The 18,608-nt window shown below is 39.0% G+C and overlaps 1 protein-coding gene across 4 annotated transcripts in view; it reads left to right on the top strand.

The window, feature by feature from the left end:
* Positions 1–1,189: 1,189 nt before the first annotated feature.
* LOC141573921 (ankyrin repeat domain-containing protein 26-like) overlaps positions 1,190–18,608 on the top strand; it is a 53,664-nt gene continuing 36,245 nt past the window's right edge. For 2 of the 4 annotated variants that reach the window (XM_074346337.1, XM_074346336.1), the window contains exons 1-13: positions 1,221–1,475; positions 2,156–2,270; positions 2,433–2,606; positions 5,988–6,094; positions 7,407–7,544; positions 8,995–9,077; positions 11,162–11,311; positions 11,925–11,976; positions 12,356–12,425; positions 15,120–15,180; positions 15,265–15,452; positions 16,717–16,846; positions 17,248–17,309. In XM_074346337.1, coding sequence (XP_074202438.1) covers positions 1,261–1,475; positions 2,156–2,270; positions 2,433–2,606; positions 5,988–6,094; positions 7,407–7,544; positions 8,995–9,077; positions 11,162–11,311; positions 11,925–11,976; positions 12,356–12,425; positions 15,120–15,180; positions 15,265–15,452; positions 16,717–16,846; positions 17,248–17,309 — 1,545 coding nt within the window. In that variant the 5' untranslated portion in view covers positions 1,221–1,260. Of the gene's footprint in view, positions 1,476–2,155; positions 2,271–2,432; positions 2,607–5,987; positions 6,095–7,406; positions 7,545–8,994; positions 9,078–11,161; positions 11,312–11,924; positions 11,977–12,355; positions 12,426–15,119; positions 15,181–15,264; positions 15,453–16,716; positions 16,847–17,247; positions 17,310–18,608 lie in introns of all 4 variants that reach the window. The other 2 variants (XM_074346339.1, XM_074346338.1) reach the window with 2 other exon arrangements.

Raw genomic sequence — 18,608 nt, 5'->3', positions numbered from 1 at the left:
AGAGAGCAGAGAGATGGGGCTGCAGCTGGAGGGTGAATGCATCATTGTTTTTGAAGATGAGGGAAATAACAGTGTATGCTAATAGAAAAGATAGGTTAAAAGGGTAAATAAGTAACACCACATTCACTTAGGTCAGGGGAGTTGCAGGTGAGGGCAGGTGTGGGCACAGAAATGCCCCTGAGAGAGTCAGCTTCAAAACACTTGCCAGGTCCAGTCCACTCAAAACCAGCTCCCAGGAGTGTCAGCCACTTAGGAACGCTACCGCCCCCTGCAGTTTTGATCCTGGCAGGGCCAGAAGCCATAATTAGCCAGCTGAGGGAGGAAGGATGGAGTTAGGCAGGAAGAGGAGGCCTTCCCTGCCTTCCACCCCTCCTGCAAGTGGTCAGCCAGCAGCATGGCCTCGCTGAGTAACTGACGTGGTGTTTCCATAGTTACGTGATTAAAAAGTTCTCAAATGTTATACCATGCTTCCAAATAAACCTTGGATTGATTCAAGATTTAATTGGTGGAAATAAAAGCAAAAAATAAAATAAAGTGAAGAAAGCGTGTAAACATAAGGCTGAGCCACAGAGCAGGGTCAGCAGGCATGCGGAAACACGTTTTCATTTCGTCTGGAGAGGTGTATTGGTTTCTGAAGTTTGTACTTAATGATACATATTGCCACAGTGTCTGAAACCATGAAAACAGCTTTCTGCTGTTTGCATCTGCTAAATTCCCTGGAGACTGGCTGGGGCCCAGAGGGATGGGGAAAGGAATAAACTGAGGGATAAGGAGATTTAGAGATTTTTGGTGGGGAGCTCTCTGGGGGACTAGGCCTTCAGCATCCTGTGGTTCCACCCCACTCTAACCACAGTTGCATACAAACATGCCTTTCTCAGGGGCAAGCCTCACTTCTGGAAATGTCCCAAAACACTCAGCCACCTAGCACCAACATTTGAAGGGAATCCAAAGTGGCCCACAGGCAACTGCAGAGATTTGAAATGCGTTAGGCTCCCACATGCACACTGGGCACACTGGGCCTCCGGGCCTCTGTGCGCACTCACGGGGACACTGGCTCTGGAGGGACAGTTGAGGGACAGTTGAGGGTCAGTGCTGTTGCTAGGCTACGACTGTTCCGGACTAAACATTCCAAGCCGTTGAGCTTTGCAGCCAAGGTGTGGCAGCGAGACCTCTGTGGCTTTTCTGTAGCGCCAGCGCTGAGATCGGGAGGCGGCAAGAGGCCAGGAGGGAAGTGAGCGGTGTTGGAAGGCGATAAGCCAGATGAAGAAGAGACTCGCTAACTTAGTGAGCTGGGTGGGCTTCAGCACCCATCAGAGAGCACGCAGGGATCGTGAGAAGCCCGTGCCTGGGTATCATGTCGATGTGAGAGAGCTGAAGAAGTTCCACAGAGCCGCATATTTAGGTGACAGGTGTACAGTGGAGGAGCTGCTGACATATAAGAGAAATGTCGTAGACAGCAGAGACAGGAAGAACAGGTAACAGCGGCGGGGCGGGGCGGGGTGGGGCGGGCCTGGGAGGAGCTGCCAACTATGGTTGTAAGACATGAATTTTAAATTGCCTTCCCATGTCAGAGATGTTGAAGTGTGAGACAATGAGCATGTTAGAATCATTGAAGTACAGTGTTCTTTCTCATCCTTGCAGCAGTAAAGTAGATATACGATCATTTTACTTAATTGAAATGTTGTCTTTGTAAAATAGTAACGGTAACAGTTATAATATTACCTAACAATTATTGAGCTATTATTTTGTGCAAGGAACTGCCTGATATTTTGCATAGCTTTTCATTTAAGCATCACAGTGGGGTCCTGTAAGATAGCTACTACTTCATGCCCATTTTGTTGATGAGGAAATTGAGGCACTGACAGGCTAAGTGAGAGCTAATAAGTGACAGTGTTAAAGTAGAAGTGAGGCCCAAGTTGAGCTGAATCTCAATGGCATGCCCTTTCTATTCAAACAGGTAGTTCTTCCATTAATGTGGTGAGTAGTAAGAGCTAATAAATATTGTTCTTTCCCCATAGAAAGAACTAAGATAAGACTAAATGTTAGTTTTAAAGGGGTAGGAATAGCAAGCTGTTGAATGTTTACAATTACATGAGTAACTGTATCTTCGAAGTAGTACGCTCTAATTTCCTAAAGAGTCCTCTCATGTTCGCAGGACTGCCCTACACTTAGCCTGCGCCAGCGGCCAGTCACCAGTGGTGGATCTCCTTACACAGTGGTGGTGTGATCTGAATGCTCGTGACAAGGAAGGCAAGACAGCTCTCATCAAGGTGTGTAGCAGCCAACCGTGTCCACGTGAGATGGATTTGATTTAATTACTTAGAATAAAAATGAATTTATCTGTTTTAAATATAACGAATTGCTGGGACTTGAGGAATGTTAACTTGGAATGCCTAGCACTTACAGTCTGTTTCTTGGTGTGATACCAACAGGCTGTACAATGCCGGAAAGAAGTGTGTGTCACTATCCTGCTGAAACGGGGTGCTGACCCAAATCTTGCGGATGACTGTCAGAACACTGCTCTGCATTATGCCGTCTTGGCTGGAAATACATCAATTGCAGCAGAGCTGCTCCGCTATGATGCAAATATTGAGGCGATAAACAAGGTATAGCTCAACTGACTTTATTTACAAGATATTTGAAATACAGGGTCTTTTCTAGCTACAGGTGTTTTATTTATAGTAATATGTATACTGAATACAATACATCAGGCCCTGTTACCATGGAACCAACTCCAAAGCCAAGGCCAGAGGCTAGAGGTAGTGCCCACAGAAAGGGCAGAGCTCTGTCTCCCAGCCACACTTGTACCCCAGAAGGAACAGCTTCCCATTAGGAAGTGCCTGGGAGTGGGTGGTAGGCTCAGAGCCTACAGAAGATGAAGGCTTGCGGGGAGTGAAGTGATGGCAAGGGCAGGCTGCCTGCCTGGGGATGGGTGGGAGGAGGAAGGAACCCAGTACCCAGCAGGGGGAGCTGGGTGACTGCACCTGGGCAGGGGAGGCAGCAAGCCACAGGCCCTGAGCACCCCAGGATCCCAGGTTCTAGAACCTGGGCAAGTGAGGTCAGGTCATGTTTGACAGCCAGCAGGGGCATTCATTTGTGCTGGTGGCCACATGGCCCTCCGTGTACACCTTCACCTTGGGGTCTTCCATGCTCAGCCTGGTGTAGCTCCCCTGCGGGGCTGTGGCTGTAGGTGGGGAGCAAGTGATGGCGAAACTGGTCCTCCTGCTTTTTCTCCTGGCTCTCCCCTGAAGATTTTGATTGAATAAATGTACTCAGGTCTAGACGCAGGTATTTCAAAATACTTCCCCGAGATTCTGATACAACCCTTGGTTAAGAACTATTGAATGGATACGTGTAATGCATGTAAATTCACAGATCTCAAAAATAAGACATCTCTGGAAGAGCGGGGGTTTGATAGATGCTGCTTCTTTCAGTGCTCTCCTTTGCAGCCATGTTAGCCTGACTTTTACCCGTCTCTTCCTTTGTGACTGAGGAGTTTATTGGCAATATTACTGGCAGTATCTATTGCCTTGAAGAATAGCTCCTTTTCCTTTCTAACCACTGATCATTCAGTGGCACTCAGACAGTCTTAGAAACTTGCTTGTGGTGAGTGATTCAATAAGTAGAGTCGGATCCTTTAAAGATTTTGCACCTTTTGTTCCCATCCAGGTCATTAGGTCAGCAGGGTTTTTCTGATTGCAGTAATAGGAAATCATGAGCCTTCTTTTGGTTAAAGCTGTGTGACGGACTCTTGCAACCTATCTGTTAGATTCACTGAGCCCTAGCATAATCAAGATGACAGTTTTTTTTAAATTAAAGTCTAATTGATTTACAGTGTTGTGATAGTTTCTGGTGTACAGCAAAGTGATTCAGTTATACATATATATATATTCTTATTCAGTTATATATACATTCTTAGTTACATATATATTCTCATTCATTGTATATACTTATTCAGTTATATATATTCTTACTCAGTTATATATATTCTTATTCAGTTATATATACATTCTTAGATAGATATATATGTACACACACACACACACACACATTCTTTTCCATTATGGTTTATTACAGGATATTGAGTATAGTTCCCTGTAGTATATACAGTAGGACCTTGTTGTTGATTTATTTTATATGTAGTAATTTGTATCTGCTAGTCCAAAACTGCTAATTTATTCCTCTCCCACCCCCTTTCCCCTTTGGTAACCATCAGTTTGTTTTCTATGTCTGTGAGTCTATTTCTGTTTTGTAAATAAGTTCATTTGTATCGTATTTTAGAATCCACATATTAAGTGATATCCTATGGGATTTCTCTTTCACTTTCTGACTTACCTCACTCAGTATGATAATGTCTAGGTCCTTCCATGTTGCTGCAAATGGCATTCTTTCATTCTTTTTTATGGCTGAGTTGTATTGCATTATATATAAGTATACCGTGAAAGATGGCAGTTTTAAACATCAAGACCCATGACATTAGTAACAAATTGGAATTTTTCTAATAATTTAGTTTCAGCCATCTCATGAATTAATTATCCATTTGATTAACAATTGGGGAGAATTAGATACAGGTAGGTTGTAGTTGTAGTAGGCATTGGAAAAATTCTTGAAGCAGGTATTATGAGCCTTTCTAAAAATGTATTTATCTTACAATATTTTTTTTAATTGAGGTATAGTTGATGTACTATATTATATGTTACAGGTATATAGCTGAGTGTTTCACAAATTTTTAAGGGCTATGCTCCACTTATGGTTATTATAAACTATTGGCTCTTCTCCCCAGGTTGTGCAATACATCCTTGTACCTTATTTTATGCCTGATTGTTTATACCTCTTAATCCTTAATCCTAATTATCCATTTGATTAACAATCAGGGAGAATTCGATACAGATAGATTGTAGTTTTAGTAGGCATTGGAAAAATTCTTGAAGTGGGTATTATGAGTCTTAATCACAATTTTTATTACATGTTAGGGCCCAGTGTTTTTGTGTGTAAGACATATGATTCTAAAGAAAGGCAAGGTTTTATATACAAATACTTGATTTATACCCAAATGTTTGGAAACACAGCAAACATAAAAACACAAGTGGGCTATAGACTAAACATGCCTGGGTATGTTCAGTTTGTCTCCACACATTGAGTCAACATTTAAAATTTAGGAGACTTGTGCAGAAATCTACACTTCAGAACTTCTCCTAAAGAATCAAATCTGGTCCCCCTTGAGCCCAGGCCTATGTGGTCTGCTGTGCAGAGGTGGCCCCTTCTCGGTGGGGCGTGTGTTCTCCAGTTTGCTGTCCTCACTTGTGACCTTCCCTTACTCAGGCCACCTGTGTTGCCTCTGTAAGCATTTGAATTTCCAATTCCTGTTGTATATTTTGATAAATATTTCAAGATTTTAAAGACAGTCTATATTAATTTATAGTCTACTTCATATTTTATAATAATCCCTTAAGAGTGGGATAGAATTTTTCTAATTAGAATTTTTAAGTTGGTTTCAGAAAAACTTTTTCTTTACATGCAAATAATCATATTCCCACTGGAATGTCTGCAAGCTTTATGAGATTAGTCATAGTTGTAATTGGATACGTTATGCATGTTGCAGACAGTATGGTATCTTTCTCCTCAGCGTGGCTCCTTAGAAATGTAGTTGATTCAGTAGCTAAATGGTTCTCTCTGGAGCAGTGTTTAGAGTGTCGGGAGTAGTAGTTGAGCAGTAAGGTAACTAGAGAATGCCTGACACACGCTGCAATAGAAGCGAAGGTTCTTCGAACCAGCAAATGTCTGAAGTGAGTTTCAGAGAATGAAACTTTGGAAGAGGTCCAGGAGGAACCTTTTAAAGAGAAGGAGCACAGAGGGGTGAGGAGGAAGGGGCTACTTTTTATTTACTTTATAGTGTATGTTTAAGTTCAGAGACTTAAGTTTTTAAATTCAGTTTTGAAATTTATATGTAATTTTGTACATTGTCAACTGTTTTTACTATTTTACAGTATAACTTGACACCATTTTTACTCGCCGTCAGGAAGAACAAAGAAGAAATGGTCAAATTTTTGATAGCGAACGGGGCAAATGTACATGCAGTCGACAAGCTGCAAAGGTACAATAGTTTGTTCTCTCTCTCTCTCTCTCTTTCTAATCTTAATGTTGTTCTAGAGTAGTAACAGCCAATCAGAAAGGTTAACCTAATAAGAAGAGGATTAACTTAGAATCAACACATCATCAGTTAGGTAGAAAAGCAATTATTCTGCCTGGTGTGACAAAGAACAGTATGCAGCAGGATTCATCTTCCTTTATGATAGCGACTGATGTCATTTGCATCCTGATTGTTTTGGTCATACGATCTTACAATAGTTCAGGGATTTCATTTTAGTTTTATTAGTATGGACTCTAATTTTAATTTACCTTATGAGACAGTGTTGAGTTTCTTCATTCTTGTATAATTTGTTTTAAACTCTTCTTGGTACATATTTTTTTCTTAAAAGATGCATATTAAACAAAGAGGAGTTTGTTTTGTCTTTTGGATGACTCTGCTTTAAATTACTTTCTTTGAAGGATACTGATGTTATTAGGTTATCACTGAGTGAGTATCACTAAGAGAGTAACTATTACCAGATACTGTGGGCTCATCAGTTTTTATCCTTTTTCATTTCTAGTACATTTTGATGTTTTTATTTTTAATTGATGATGGTAGAAGGAAGAGAAATAGCTTTAATTATTGAATAAACATTCCCTTTAAAGAAGACAAGTCATTGGTGGATGATAAAGAGGAAAGAGCTGGGCTTTAGAGTCAGACGAGGTTGAATTCCCAGCTCTCCTGCTGGTCAGGTGTGTCATGTCCCTGGGGGACATGACTTATTACCAACCAATATGTTTCCTGACACGTAAAGGAGGGTCGTAGTACATCCTTCAAGGGTGGTTGTGCCTAAGAAAGACCATACGTAGACTATTCAGGTTAGTGCTGGGCACATGCTTCTCAGCGTGATTAACTGCAGCCATGACTCTTTTTATTGACATTTTTATTCATATTACTGTTTTCAGCCTGCAAAGAGCTTCTCCTTACCTGACCTCTAGCTGATTTTAAAGTATTGTATTTCAGACGGGGGAAGAAATGGGGAATCCTTTATTTAAATCTTTACCTACTTCAGATAATGACCTCAGCATCCTTTCTTGTCCTTCAGAGGACTTTAAATTAGCAACTTCTACTATGTGCTACCCAAGTAGGACAGGAGGCTTCTTTTTTGTCCCTCCGTTTTGGCCTTGGAGGTAATTTGCAAAGATGAGCACTCGAGTATGTACATGGTCAGTTCTCCAGGGGTGGGCAGGATATTAACTTGGTAAAATAGATCAAACTAACTGTTTAAGTTAAGCTAACTAAGTTCCTAAGAGTGAAGTTGTCTCTTTTATTTTAGATCAGCACTGATGCTTGCTGTACGTCATGACTCACCGGACGTAGTCAAGCTGCTTCTTCAGAGACGTGTTAATGCCGATCTGCTAGATGTACACGGACAGTCTGCTGAACGATATGCGTGTTCTAATGGTTTTAAACAGTAAGTGTTTACATTAAAGTACCAGTTATCTCTAAACTGAGGTTGGAAATGATCTAACTGTGACTTGTTATGTGACAGGTGAGAATTCCTAGTTGGGAGCAGGCACTTTGGGGATGGCAGTGAGACCCTCCACATCATCAGCTGGAAACCAGCAAAAAGCCAGACTAGTGAGATGGAGCAGTGGGCACAGGGTTCTTTATCTCAGAGTTTGTAAGATGTTTATCCTTAGGGTCCTGCTGTTCTCCATTTCATTCCAGTGTAGCCCCAATGCATGGGGTACAAATAATGTCACATATCTGATTTTTCCAACTAGTTGTTTGGGTCTTGAAATGTTTAGTAGAGCAGAAAATCCTGTATTTTCCTTTGGGGACTTTCTTGTATAATCTTCCTCTTGAATTTTCCAAGAACCTAAGGAATTCCCTAAGGCCACAGTGACAATCCTCTCCCACAAGGCATCGGGGCAGGGCGAGGGCATTCTAATCGTTCTCTTGTTTCCCTTGATTCTGTTACTGCAGCGTTGGTACTAAAACTGGTTTTAACAGGATCTCCTCGGCAGCTGGGTCTGGGGTCTGGATGTTGCTCTCTAAAGACCTTTAACAAAATTTTAAAAGAAGAAAAGGAAAAAGAAACTGGTCCTGCAGTCGGGTCATGATTGACCTCTGCTCCCGGGATGCCTGTGCTGATCCAGTTTCCGCGGTCTTCGTGGCGATGGACACGTAAACTTCAGAGTGACAGCTTGTTTAGTTCTCATACATATGCTTGTATGAGGTCATATATTTATAAATAAGTTTAACTACAAGTTAGATAGTAGCTGAGGTGCCCTGAAGTATAAACCACGAAGAACAGCTAATCACCGTAATTTGTAACATTTTCTGAAAACTGTCACATTTAAATGTTACACCTATGAAAAAAACACACATTGGGTTTTATTTGGGATTCTCCAATAGTTCCAGCATTAAAGTTCAAGAACAAATTATTCCATTCTTCCAGTATTTCTCTGAGCATCTGGGGGATACATTATCTCATTAAATCTTCATAATACTCTTATGAGTATTAATAACTAACTGCCTGACAGTAAGATCCCAGTTTTATAAAGGAAGACTTTGAGCTGAAGAGAAGCACCTTGTCCAGGAACAAATAGCTGTTGGTTATAGAGCTGGGACTTCTGAGTTCGAGATACTTTCCGTATGTCAGGCTCGCTCTAGTTAACTTGCTGAGCTGTAGTGCCCTCAGTTCATGACTACTTCACCTTACTTTTTTTTCTTTTTTAATTATACATCTTAAATTTAAAAGTGTAGATTGTACAAATTTGAATATATGGGACAATTGAAGTTTTGATACTGCTTGTGATATTGTCTGAAATAACCTAAGAATTTCATATATTTGGTAATTGTTTTTCATATTACTATTCAAGTAGTAATACTTATTTATCACATTTTTTTATACATAGCCTTTACCAGCTGATTGTCGACTACAGAGACGGAAAGATTCCAGATACTCCCCCTCAAAATAGCGACCCAGGACAGAGTTCTGGTAATAAGTTACTCTTGTTGGGCCCACCATAGATAAAGAAAGTAAGGTTGAGGAAATTTTGATAATGAAAGAGAAGTGAAAAAGGCCAGTGTGTAAATTTTGTGTATGTTTTCATTTTTTTAATTAATATTTTCTTAATGGTCTAGTATTCAGAATTATGTAAGAAGTTAATTGTAGGTAATTTAAAATCTGAGACAATATTGTCTGAAAAGAAATTCATTTATTTAATCATGGCCCCTGAAGTCCCATATTATATCTTTGTGTAAGTAAGAAAAATAAGTTTTTAACTTTGTTGCACATTTCCTGTAACAGTATAACAAGTCGGCCTTGTTACAAAGCTGGCTCTTTAATTCTTACAGCAAATGGATTACATTGGGTAAATGAATGCTAGTTATTGCATAGTGATTAGTCTCACTAAAAAGTGATTGTCTTTGAAACTGGGAGCTCAGCAATACCTTCCTGGTGCTGTAAACAAATGGCCAACAATTAGAACTGCACAGCTGGGCCAGTGTGCAGCATACTAGTAAGAGGTTGTTTTTTAAAGGTACCTAGTGATAGGGCAGAAGTCAGGAAAGCAGTGCCTTGTTGAGAAGCACTGGTTACTTTTCACATCATTACACCAACAAGGGCTCTCTCTCACCAATTTCATTCCTCAGAAGTGCAAACAGAATGAGATATGTTGCCTTCATGAGAGTCCGATGTTTTCTTCTTTTTTGGGGAAACTTGTCATGAAACTATATTTTGTTAGAACAAGATTTTCTATTGCCATTAGTTAAAGGATTGTCATAATAAATACTCAGCACAACTCAGGACTCAACAAATTGTAAAAAAAAAAAAAAGCACAGAAGTGCTTCACATAAAAAAAAAAAAAAAAGACGACTGTGTTGCCTAGATGTGACCCCTAGCGTGCTGTTCAGTCTGAACTGTATGAGGGCACCTTTAACTTAGTACACCTTGATCAAGCAAAGAAATTCTGTTGTAGGAAATACAAAGATGGAAAAGACAGAGTTTTGGTCTTCAAGGTGCTCATAACACAATAGAGTTGTCCCTGGTTAATGTCTGTATATTTTTTAAACAGGATTTTCAAAGAAAACATTCCTATCTGTGAATTCATCCACTTAACAGATGACTATCAAGTGTCTTTTAGCTACTAAGCACCACTCTGACGTTACAGAATGCAAACAGGTCAAAAGCACAGTTCCTGGCCTCCAGGAGCTTGTTGCTGTCATCCTCATTTTTATGATTGGCTTTACTTTATTCTGTGCTTACTGTGTCCCAGAGCCCACTAGGACTTTGTAACTGTCTTTATGTATGTTTTATTGGTACTTAATATGTACCAAATACTTTTAAGTCCATGGTAAGGAAAGAAGTTTTTTAAAAATGGGTAGGATGTTAGGTAAGCCATGCAGAGCGAGTAGAAGTTTGCCAGGGAAGGAGGCAGAAGGGCAGTGTTTGTTGGGCGGAACATCTTTGAAGATTACATTTGGCAGAAAGGACAGCGGTGCAAAGGCTAAGATGTGCCAGTGAACTTTGCAGGATCTGTGAGTTTCATTTTGTTGGTGCAGAAAGGATGCTGTAGGAATGGTTGGGAACGAGGTGACTACCTAGCTCAGGCATGCTTCTGAAAGCTTTTCTAGTACTATAGAAAGGAGTAGGTCTGCTGTAGACCTTGGGAAATTTGTCAGAATGCGTTTAGCTGCAAATAATAATAGGAGCCCTAAGTAACAGTGGCTACAGCAACAGGAGTCAGGATTGTTTAGAAGGTTCGGTGATGTCATCAGGATCCCAGATGCTGTCCCTCCTTCAGCTGTGAGGCTGCTGGTGTTTGATGTCGCCCTTCCTGGTCTGCTGATTAGCAGCAGCTCCAAGCATCATCTTCTCACATGACAATATCCGCAGGCGAGGAGGGCTGCTTCTCTCTGCATGTTTTCTGTTAACTAAGAAGAAAACAGAGGTGCTTCCGGTAGACTTCCCCTAGCATCTTATGGGCTGGGCTACATCACATGCTCATTCCTAAAGCAGCCACTGGGAAAAGAAATGCAGTTACTGTGATGACCTTAAAACAATCATTTCTCTTTTTGCAGCTAAGGAGAGTTTACCTTCTTCGCATGCTGGGGCAGAAAATATCCAAGAAAAGTTGCAATTGCCCATCAAGGACAATGAAGAAGTGGTTGTCGATTTGGGAACCAGCAATGGCAGCTGCATGGATTCAATGAAGAATGTTGAGCAGAAGAGTAAGAAGATTCGATTTGAGTCTTAGGGTTTCCTGTTATGACATAAAGCGGGGATGCACAAGCTTTTTCTATAAAGGGCCAGAGAGTCAATATTTTAGGCCATGTGATGTCTGTCACGTCCACTCATGTCTGCCATTGCAGTGTGAAAGCAGCCCCAGACCGTATGTGAGCGAATAGGGATGACCGTGCCCAGATAACACGAGGTTGACAAAGCCAAATGGCAGGGTGGGTTTGTCCCATGGGTATCATCCAGAAATACCATGCTATGTAAGCTTGACATTGTCAGTTTATGATACTGATTCTACTAATGGTTATCATTCTTTTGTGAGTCTCATAAAGTTTGGTTGGTATTTTGGTCCTTGTAAACAGCAGTTCACTTTAAAATATCAAATTTGGATAAACACCCTTTTCTTTTTTGATAAATATAAAGGAGGGGAAGTGGTTTTTATGCATTAATTACCTACCAGGAGTATACTCAGTATTCACTCAAGTGTGTAGTCTCCAGGTGTGGTCCCAAAGGAATGCTTTTTAACAAAACATTGGTCTTATACTTTTAATATTCTGTATTTTTCTGTTGCTCATATAAACTCTATTTTACTTTCTTCTTTAATAGAGAGTTTAGTGATTAAGGTTGCACCGAGGTTTGAAGACATCTCTGTAAGCCGGTAGGATTTTATGGATTTTTAAAAATTACATGTTGACTAAGGGAACACAGAGGAAAGAAACAAGGCTTGTTGAGTGTCCTACTCTGCGTTAGACACTGTTTTATGTACTTGGCATTTGTTACCTCATATAGTCACCACAATAGCTTTGCAGAGTAGCTGTGCTGTTATAGCTTACTTCTAGTTAATTAGGCAACTGTAATTTAAGGAGGTTGACTAGTTGACCCATGATTCCATGGTTAACAAGTAGTTGACCTGTGACTTAACCATCAGGCAGCCTGGCTCCCAAATCTGCTTTCTTATCCCTCAGCATAGACTTTTGTGACTTGTTTGTTTAAAGAAATGAACTCACTCATTTTTGATGTGTATTTTTGCTCCAAAGTATTTCACCGAAACATGATGTTGATGATTCACGGCCTCCATCAGATGATGACTTAGATCTTGCTCCCAAGGTAAAGTGTTCTCTTGTGAAATTAATTTTTCTGCTCTGAATTTAGTTTTGTGTAGTATTTACTCTTAAAATTTAGCAGTGTTCTGCCTATCATTGTTTTATGTTTGTATGAGAAAGTTGGTCAGAGTAAACCATTTTATAAAAATATGGCAGTTTTTTCTTTTTCTTTCTTTCTTTTTTTTTTTTTTAATTTTGGTAAATACTGAAGATGAGGCTGAAGCAAAATGGACTAGAAAATAGATCACGACAGGAAAATTGTACTGTGAAAAGTCTTCCCACAACAGAGGAAGTGTGAAGCTTGGCCAAGGATAAGGATTCTTTGACTTAAACCACACTGACGGCACTTGTATAATACTCGTGCCTCAGGGATATCTTCAGTGCACACAGCTACTTACTGTGATAATCATGACCTCTTCCTGGGGCCCTTCAGTTCCAAAACTACGTAGCATGTATCTTTCTTTTTCCCCCTTGGACACTTTTTAATTTGATATCAGAGAGTTGTGAGGAAAGAGAGTTTTTTTGTTTTGTTTTGTTTTGTTTTGTTTGTTTTGTTTTGTTTTGTTTTTACTTTATTTCTATCTCTGGTTCTGCATTAAGACTAAAATAATAGTTGACATTCTAGAAATTTAGAAATTAAAATTCAGTTTCTCAAAATCCATATTATAAAGAAATTCCTCTGTGTTTTCTAAATTATCCCATTATGAGTATATTCAAAACTCTGCATCTAACTGAAGAATACACATTTTCCCTAAAATAACAGCCAGCTTTAAATGTAGGCTCTTAATAACAACCATATGATGGAACCGATTTCAGAATTCTTTTGTATTATAGTTTTAAAAAGTATGTCAAGTCCTCGTGTACCATTTTAAAATTTCAAGTTTTAGACATTTTGTAGTATAGTTATTTACATATTTATCTTATAGCCCCTGCATCAGTATACACCGCTAGAGATTAGGGAACATAATTGTGCATTTCCTGGAGCACCTAGAATAAGGTCTTAAATGTAAGAAGCATTTTAGTATTTTTTGAATGTGAATGCATGAAGAGACATGGAATGCTGCATCATGCTGCAGGTAATATAACATGCACACTCTATCATAATGAAATCTATTTGATGATACAGGTAATATAATATGTGTACTATGTCATAGTGAAATCTATTTGAATTCTAAAAATATGACAAATTTCTATTCCCTTTGTTTAGGTTGTAAAAGTTTAGTTGTTATGAGAGGAAATATGTCATAAATGCCGAGGAAATAGATAAGAAGTATATGATAATTAGGAAAAGGTTACAGTCTGTTTTTCAGTATCCATCAACTGTGAGCTTAGAATTTGAGATGAAAACTTTTTAACCTTCTTTTAGCCCCCTCTCATGTTCCATTAAAGATATGTTTTCAAGCCCTATATTATCCTTAGAATCCTGATTACCAGTTCTTTGTCTAGGTGGAAAGCTGATGTGTTAGGAACTTTCTAAAATCTATTTTTCTCTCTCTCTAGTAATAATTGGCAGCTTTCAGGTAGTGAGAGATGACCATGTTCAATTGAGTGACTTACAGTGACAAGATTTAACTCTTACAGTAGTATTTACAAACAAACAGTTGTAGAGTAATACAGGTCAGTGTTATTGGGGATATACTATGAACAAAGGCCTTTGTTTTATATATATGTTTTGTACATCATATATTTTGATATTTTTATAAAGTTTGCTGAAGAATAATATATATACTTGCATACATAACTTATATTTTTATATATATAATAAAAAGGTAAAACAGAGGCTTTCACTCATCGTATATCCCTAACAATACTGATACATCCCTGATCTATTATATATAAATGCTGAAATATATATATTTCTCCACATGCCTTGTTATACTTACATTTTTCTTTTTTTCTTGCCCCAAGTTTGTACTTGACTAGTCATGTCTCATTTTTTCTTTTCTTCCTCCTCCCCACTTTTTTTTTTAATGTTTTGCCCCAAACCTAATATTTTTTTTTTTGCAGAAAACACTTCTTCAGTGTCTGTTCTTTCAGTCCATCTCACTCTGCCTCTGTAAACATATTTAGTGACAGCTTTCTGTTTATTATGTGTGTGGCTTTCACTCATGAGTCATTGCCCCTCAGAATTACTTTTGTTTTTATTCCTCTTTCTTAGAAGTAGCTGAATTTGAACAATCATTTGTCTTCAGCTTTTTGGCAAATGGAATAGAAGTAGCTTATCCTGTTTGCTGTTCTAACTCATCCAAATAAGATACTGCTAAAAAGTAAACTCTCATATTTCCCCCATGAGAGATCATTCACACATACATAAGTCATGCAAGCACATTTCAAAATATAACAGTTACTTTAAATTTCTTAATGTTAGTTTTTTCAATAGGACTCTAAACTATCAGGGATAAGTTTTTGTTCTAGATCATTTTGGTCAAGAATGTCATCTAATGGATACCATAGTGTTGTATAATAATCAATGAGGGGTAAAGAAAGTAACATTTTGGGACCCCGAGGTCATCTCTCATAATCCTCACCCCATGAGAAGATGTAGGTTGGTAAATGACAGACCCAGGACTTGAATCCATATCTGAATGACTCCGAAGCCAGCGCTCTTTGTGTTAGATCATCTAGGAATGGGGAATGTTATAATTACTTTATTCAATTTCATATTTGTTGTTCTTAAAGCTGTTATTTTCTTCTCTAGAAAGTCCGGCATCCAAGATTCGCAAAGCTAATTCAGGCCTGGGGAGAACCCGTGATAAACAGTAAGTTATTTGAAGACTGTCTTTTTGTGTTTTCACTGGTGAGAAATTATAGATAATTTCATCTACCATACCTTGTCGCTACAGCAGAGGCAAAAGATGGTGTTTTGAAACCAGGAACTAGCACCTTCTTTGAGGACAATAATTCTAATAATGAAAATGAAGATGCAGTTAGAACCTTTTCCCAACCATCAAGTGAAGTTTCAGGCTTCTCTCATCCTGCCTCCCCAGCACCAGAACCTCTCACGTCTTCAGCAGTCCTTGGTGTTATAGAGGTAAGTCGTTTTGTTTTTAAGTTTTCCCTCCTGTGCTTTTTCACTTACCGTCCCCCTGATTCTCATGGGGATGAAAAGGATCCTACAGAGGAATGGAAGTCCTCAAGATCACAATAGAAAACAGTGTGATAACAAGAGAGGTACACGTGCAGGACTGAGATTTGTAAAGTTTGGTGGCATAAACAGTTCTCAAATATGCCATTAAGAAAGGAAAGAATAAGAAAGCAACTGGAAAGAACAGCTGGATGAATATGAAGATGGGCAGGGGTACAAAGGGGAAGGATTCATCTAATAAGGACAAGATGAATGAGTGTCAAAATGAGAGAGATTATTATACAAACACAGCAGAAATAGTGGGGTTAAGTGAGAGCAGGAAGTCTATAGTACAAATTATGATAGAAATTACCTCAAATTCAAATTAAGAGAGGGAAAAGTCAGGTCATGGAAAAAAGTGCTCAGACTCTTCTGAAGGACATATAGCTGATTTTATGAACAACAGAAAGAAAATTTGATCCTCACTTTTTTCTTTTTGGTTATAGAATTTTGTTTTTTAACTCAAATGTAGTTGATGTACAGTATTGTATGAGTTACAGGTGTGCAGTAAAATGATTTGGTTATACATATATATGCATATAGCTAATTCTTTTTCTTTCTTTTCCATTGTAGTTGTTTGTGAGATATTGAATATAGTGCCCTATGGAAGTTAGTTTTAACTTGAAGTTATTTCTTTTTTTAGAAGTCCTCACATTTAAATTGATGAAGTGATGTCTTATATTTAATCTAGGAAATTTTGTCTCTCCATTCCAACCCCAGTAACTGTTCTAGTTTTCCATGTGACTTATCATGCTGTTTCACACCTCGACCTTTGGCTCAGGCTGCCCTTTTTAGAACCCCCTTCACATCTGCTCTCTGCACAGGGTCTGTCTTTTAAGACACAGTCTGGTCTTCCCAGCATTCCCTGAACTATTGACATGCAGCAAGTCTCTTCTCTCCTTTGTGCCCTTACTGTATCTGTTCACTGCAGGTGTAGAGCTGCTGAATGATACTTGTCTGTGTTGATTCATTTTCATGTGTCTCTGTCTCCCCTAGAATATAGAGCAGAATCTGTCTTTTATGTATATTGCCAGCTTCTCCCAGGATAATGCCTATGATGTGATGGATACAGTAAATATATGTTCTCTTCCTGACTGATTGAATGACCAGGTGTAGGAATATGATGTTTTCTGAAGTTGGGTTTTTGTTACATTTTGTTTTGTTTTTATAGGAAGAAGCAACAAAGCCGAAAACTGGGGGGAAAGAGAATGGCACTCGGACTATTAACAGCGTTCTAAAGGAGCAAGCAGATCATAGCAAATTGATTCCTGTTGATGGAACACATAAAAGTGACAGAGGTGGTAAGTCAGTGAGCATCTATGGATTTTCTTCTGTGCTTAAAAGTTAATGTGGTTGGAGGGGGGAGGGTATAGCTCAGTGGGAGAGCGCATGCCTAGCATGCACGAGGTCCTGGGTTCAATTCCCAGTACCGCCATTAAAAAAAAAAGCTAGTGTAAAAAATGTAAAGTGTGTAGATCCAAATATGATGTCCATTTCTTCTTAAGTGTTTTTCTTTTGCCATCTTCTTTCATAAATATCCCAACTACGACCAAGTTTTCTTCCAGAAAATGCTTCAACCCTCTGAAATTCTTTTCTGCCACTTTATTTTCTTGACATATTCATGAATCAAGATAGACATATATATATTTAACTTCCTAGCAGTATGTGTTCTCATTAATGTATCTGTGACTGCATTTTGTAGATGCAACTTCAGCATTAGGATTAGAAGAAAAGGAAGATGTCGAATCACCCTTGGATTCTGAGGTGCTGCCTTCTAGTATTATTTTCAAGTATAAGCGTTGCGTGATGTTAAAACATAAATGGAGGGATGTTTTGACTTCACTTTCTCACTTTTGCATTTTCCCAGCCAAATTTTTTCCTCATTTTAACCCACACTTAGTAAAGTCATTCCATGCTACATGTCATACTACTGCAGAGTGCACTTCTGTTAATTTTCCAGACTCACCTAATGAAACTGGTGTATGTAGTGCAAAAGCCAAGGCTTAGAAGTCACAGGGAATTGGTTTGTGTTCTGAAGTTACCTTTTCTAAAAACTAAAGAAAATAATTCTTGGTCAGCCTGTGACCAGATGTTTGTTTCTTTGTGATAAGTGAATGTGTAAAACTCTTAGTGAGATTCAGAGAGAGAGAGGTTGTACAAAAAAAAGAAAACAAAAAGACCCCCACAAAAAAACGGTGTTTTTGTTTGTTTAACCACTTTGTTCTTGAAAAGACAGTGCCTGTGAATTGAAAGTACCATTATATTTGGATTGTCAAGTAGATCTGCAATGAACATTTCAGGATAAGCAAAAGCATGTGGAATAGTAATAAATATGTGGGGTTAAAATACCAGCAGTTTGGTTTAGTGATGTTTTAATGAGGACAGCCCATTTTGGGTAGGGAAAATAGCGTGCACTGAGTACTTTTATGGCGACTGAACTTGAAGGAAGCTAAGTGCAGGGTAGTGATGACCTATTCCAAGGTGATAGCCATGGAAAGAGGCAAGAAGAGCCTGAACCCTTGGATCTCGGCAGCTCCTGCCTAGTGGCACAGCACTGTATCTGAAGTCAGCAGAGATAGCATCCTGGTTCTGACCCACTGTGGGATCTTGGAAAAACTTGTCTGACTTATTTGAATGTCAGTGACCTCGTTCAAAAACATGGTACTGATACGTACGTCTTAGGTTATGTGTCATGAACAAAAATGTGGTAACAAGTGTGAAAACACATTGTCAACTGTAAAGGGTGCTATAGAAATGTAAGACAGAATGATCACAGTGGCCACTAGTGACCTAGTGAAATGCTGAGGACACTTTTTTAAAATCTGAAGGACAATAAAATGGGAAAGTTAGAGCGGGCATGGGGATTTCTCATTTGGGGTATGTTGAGTGTTGGTAGACTATTATCGGACATCTCTGATAGGTATATAGTGCTTTAGTACTTGAAGCCCTCTGGGGGTTTTAGATGTTTTGACCTTAAATAAATTCCTGTTCCTGAACACCAGCTATGCACCAGGCAGTTAGACACTGAATGTCGCAGTTGAGGGGTTAGGCTGTAGTGGCAGG

This window comes from Camelus bactrianus, chromosome 18 (assembly GCF_048773025.1).
Source record: "Camelus bactrianus isolate YW-2024 breed Bactrian camel chromosome 18, ASM4877302v1, whole genome shotgun sequence".
NCBI classification, from domain to species: Eukaryota; Metazoa; Chordata; class Mammalia; order Artiodactyla; family Camelidae; genus Camelus; species Camelus bactrianus.
This window is presented reverse-complemented; position numbering and strand designations above follow the sequence as displayed.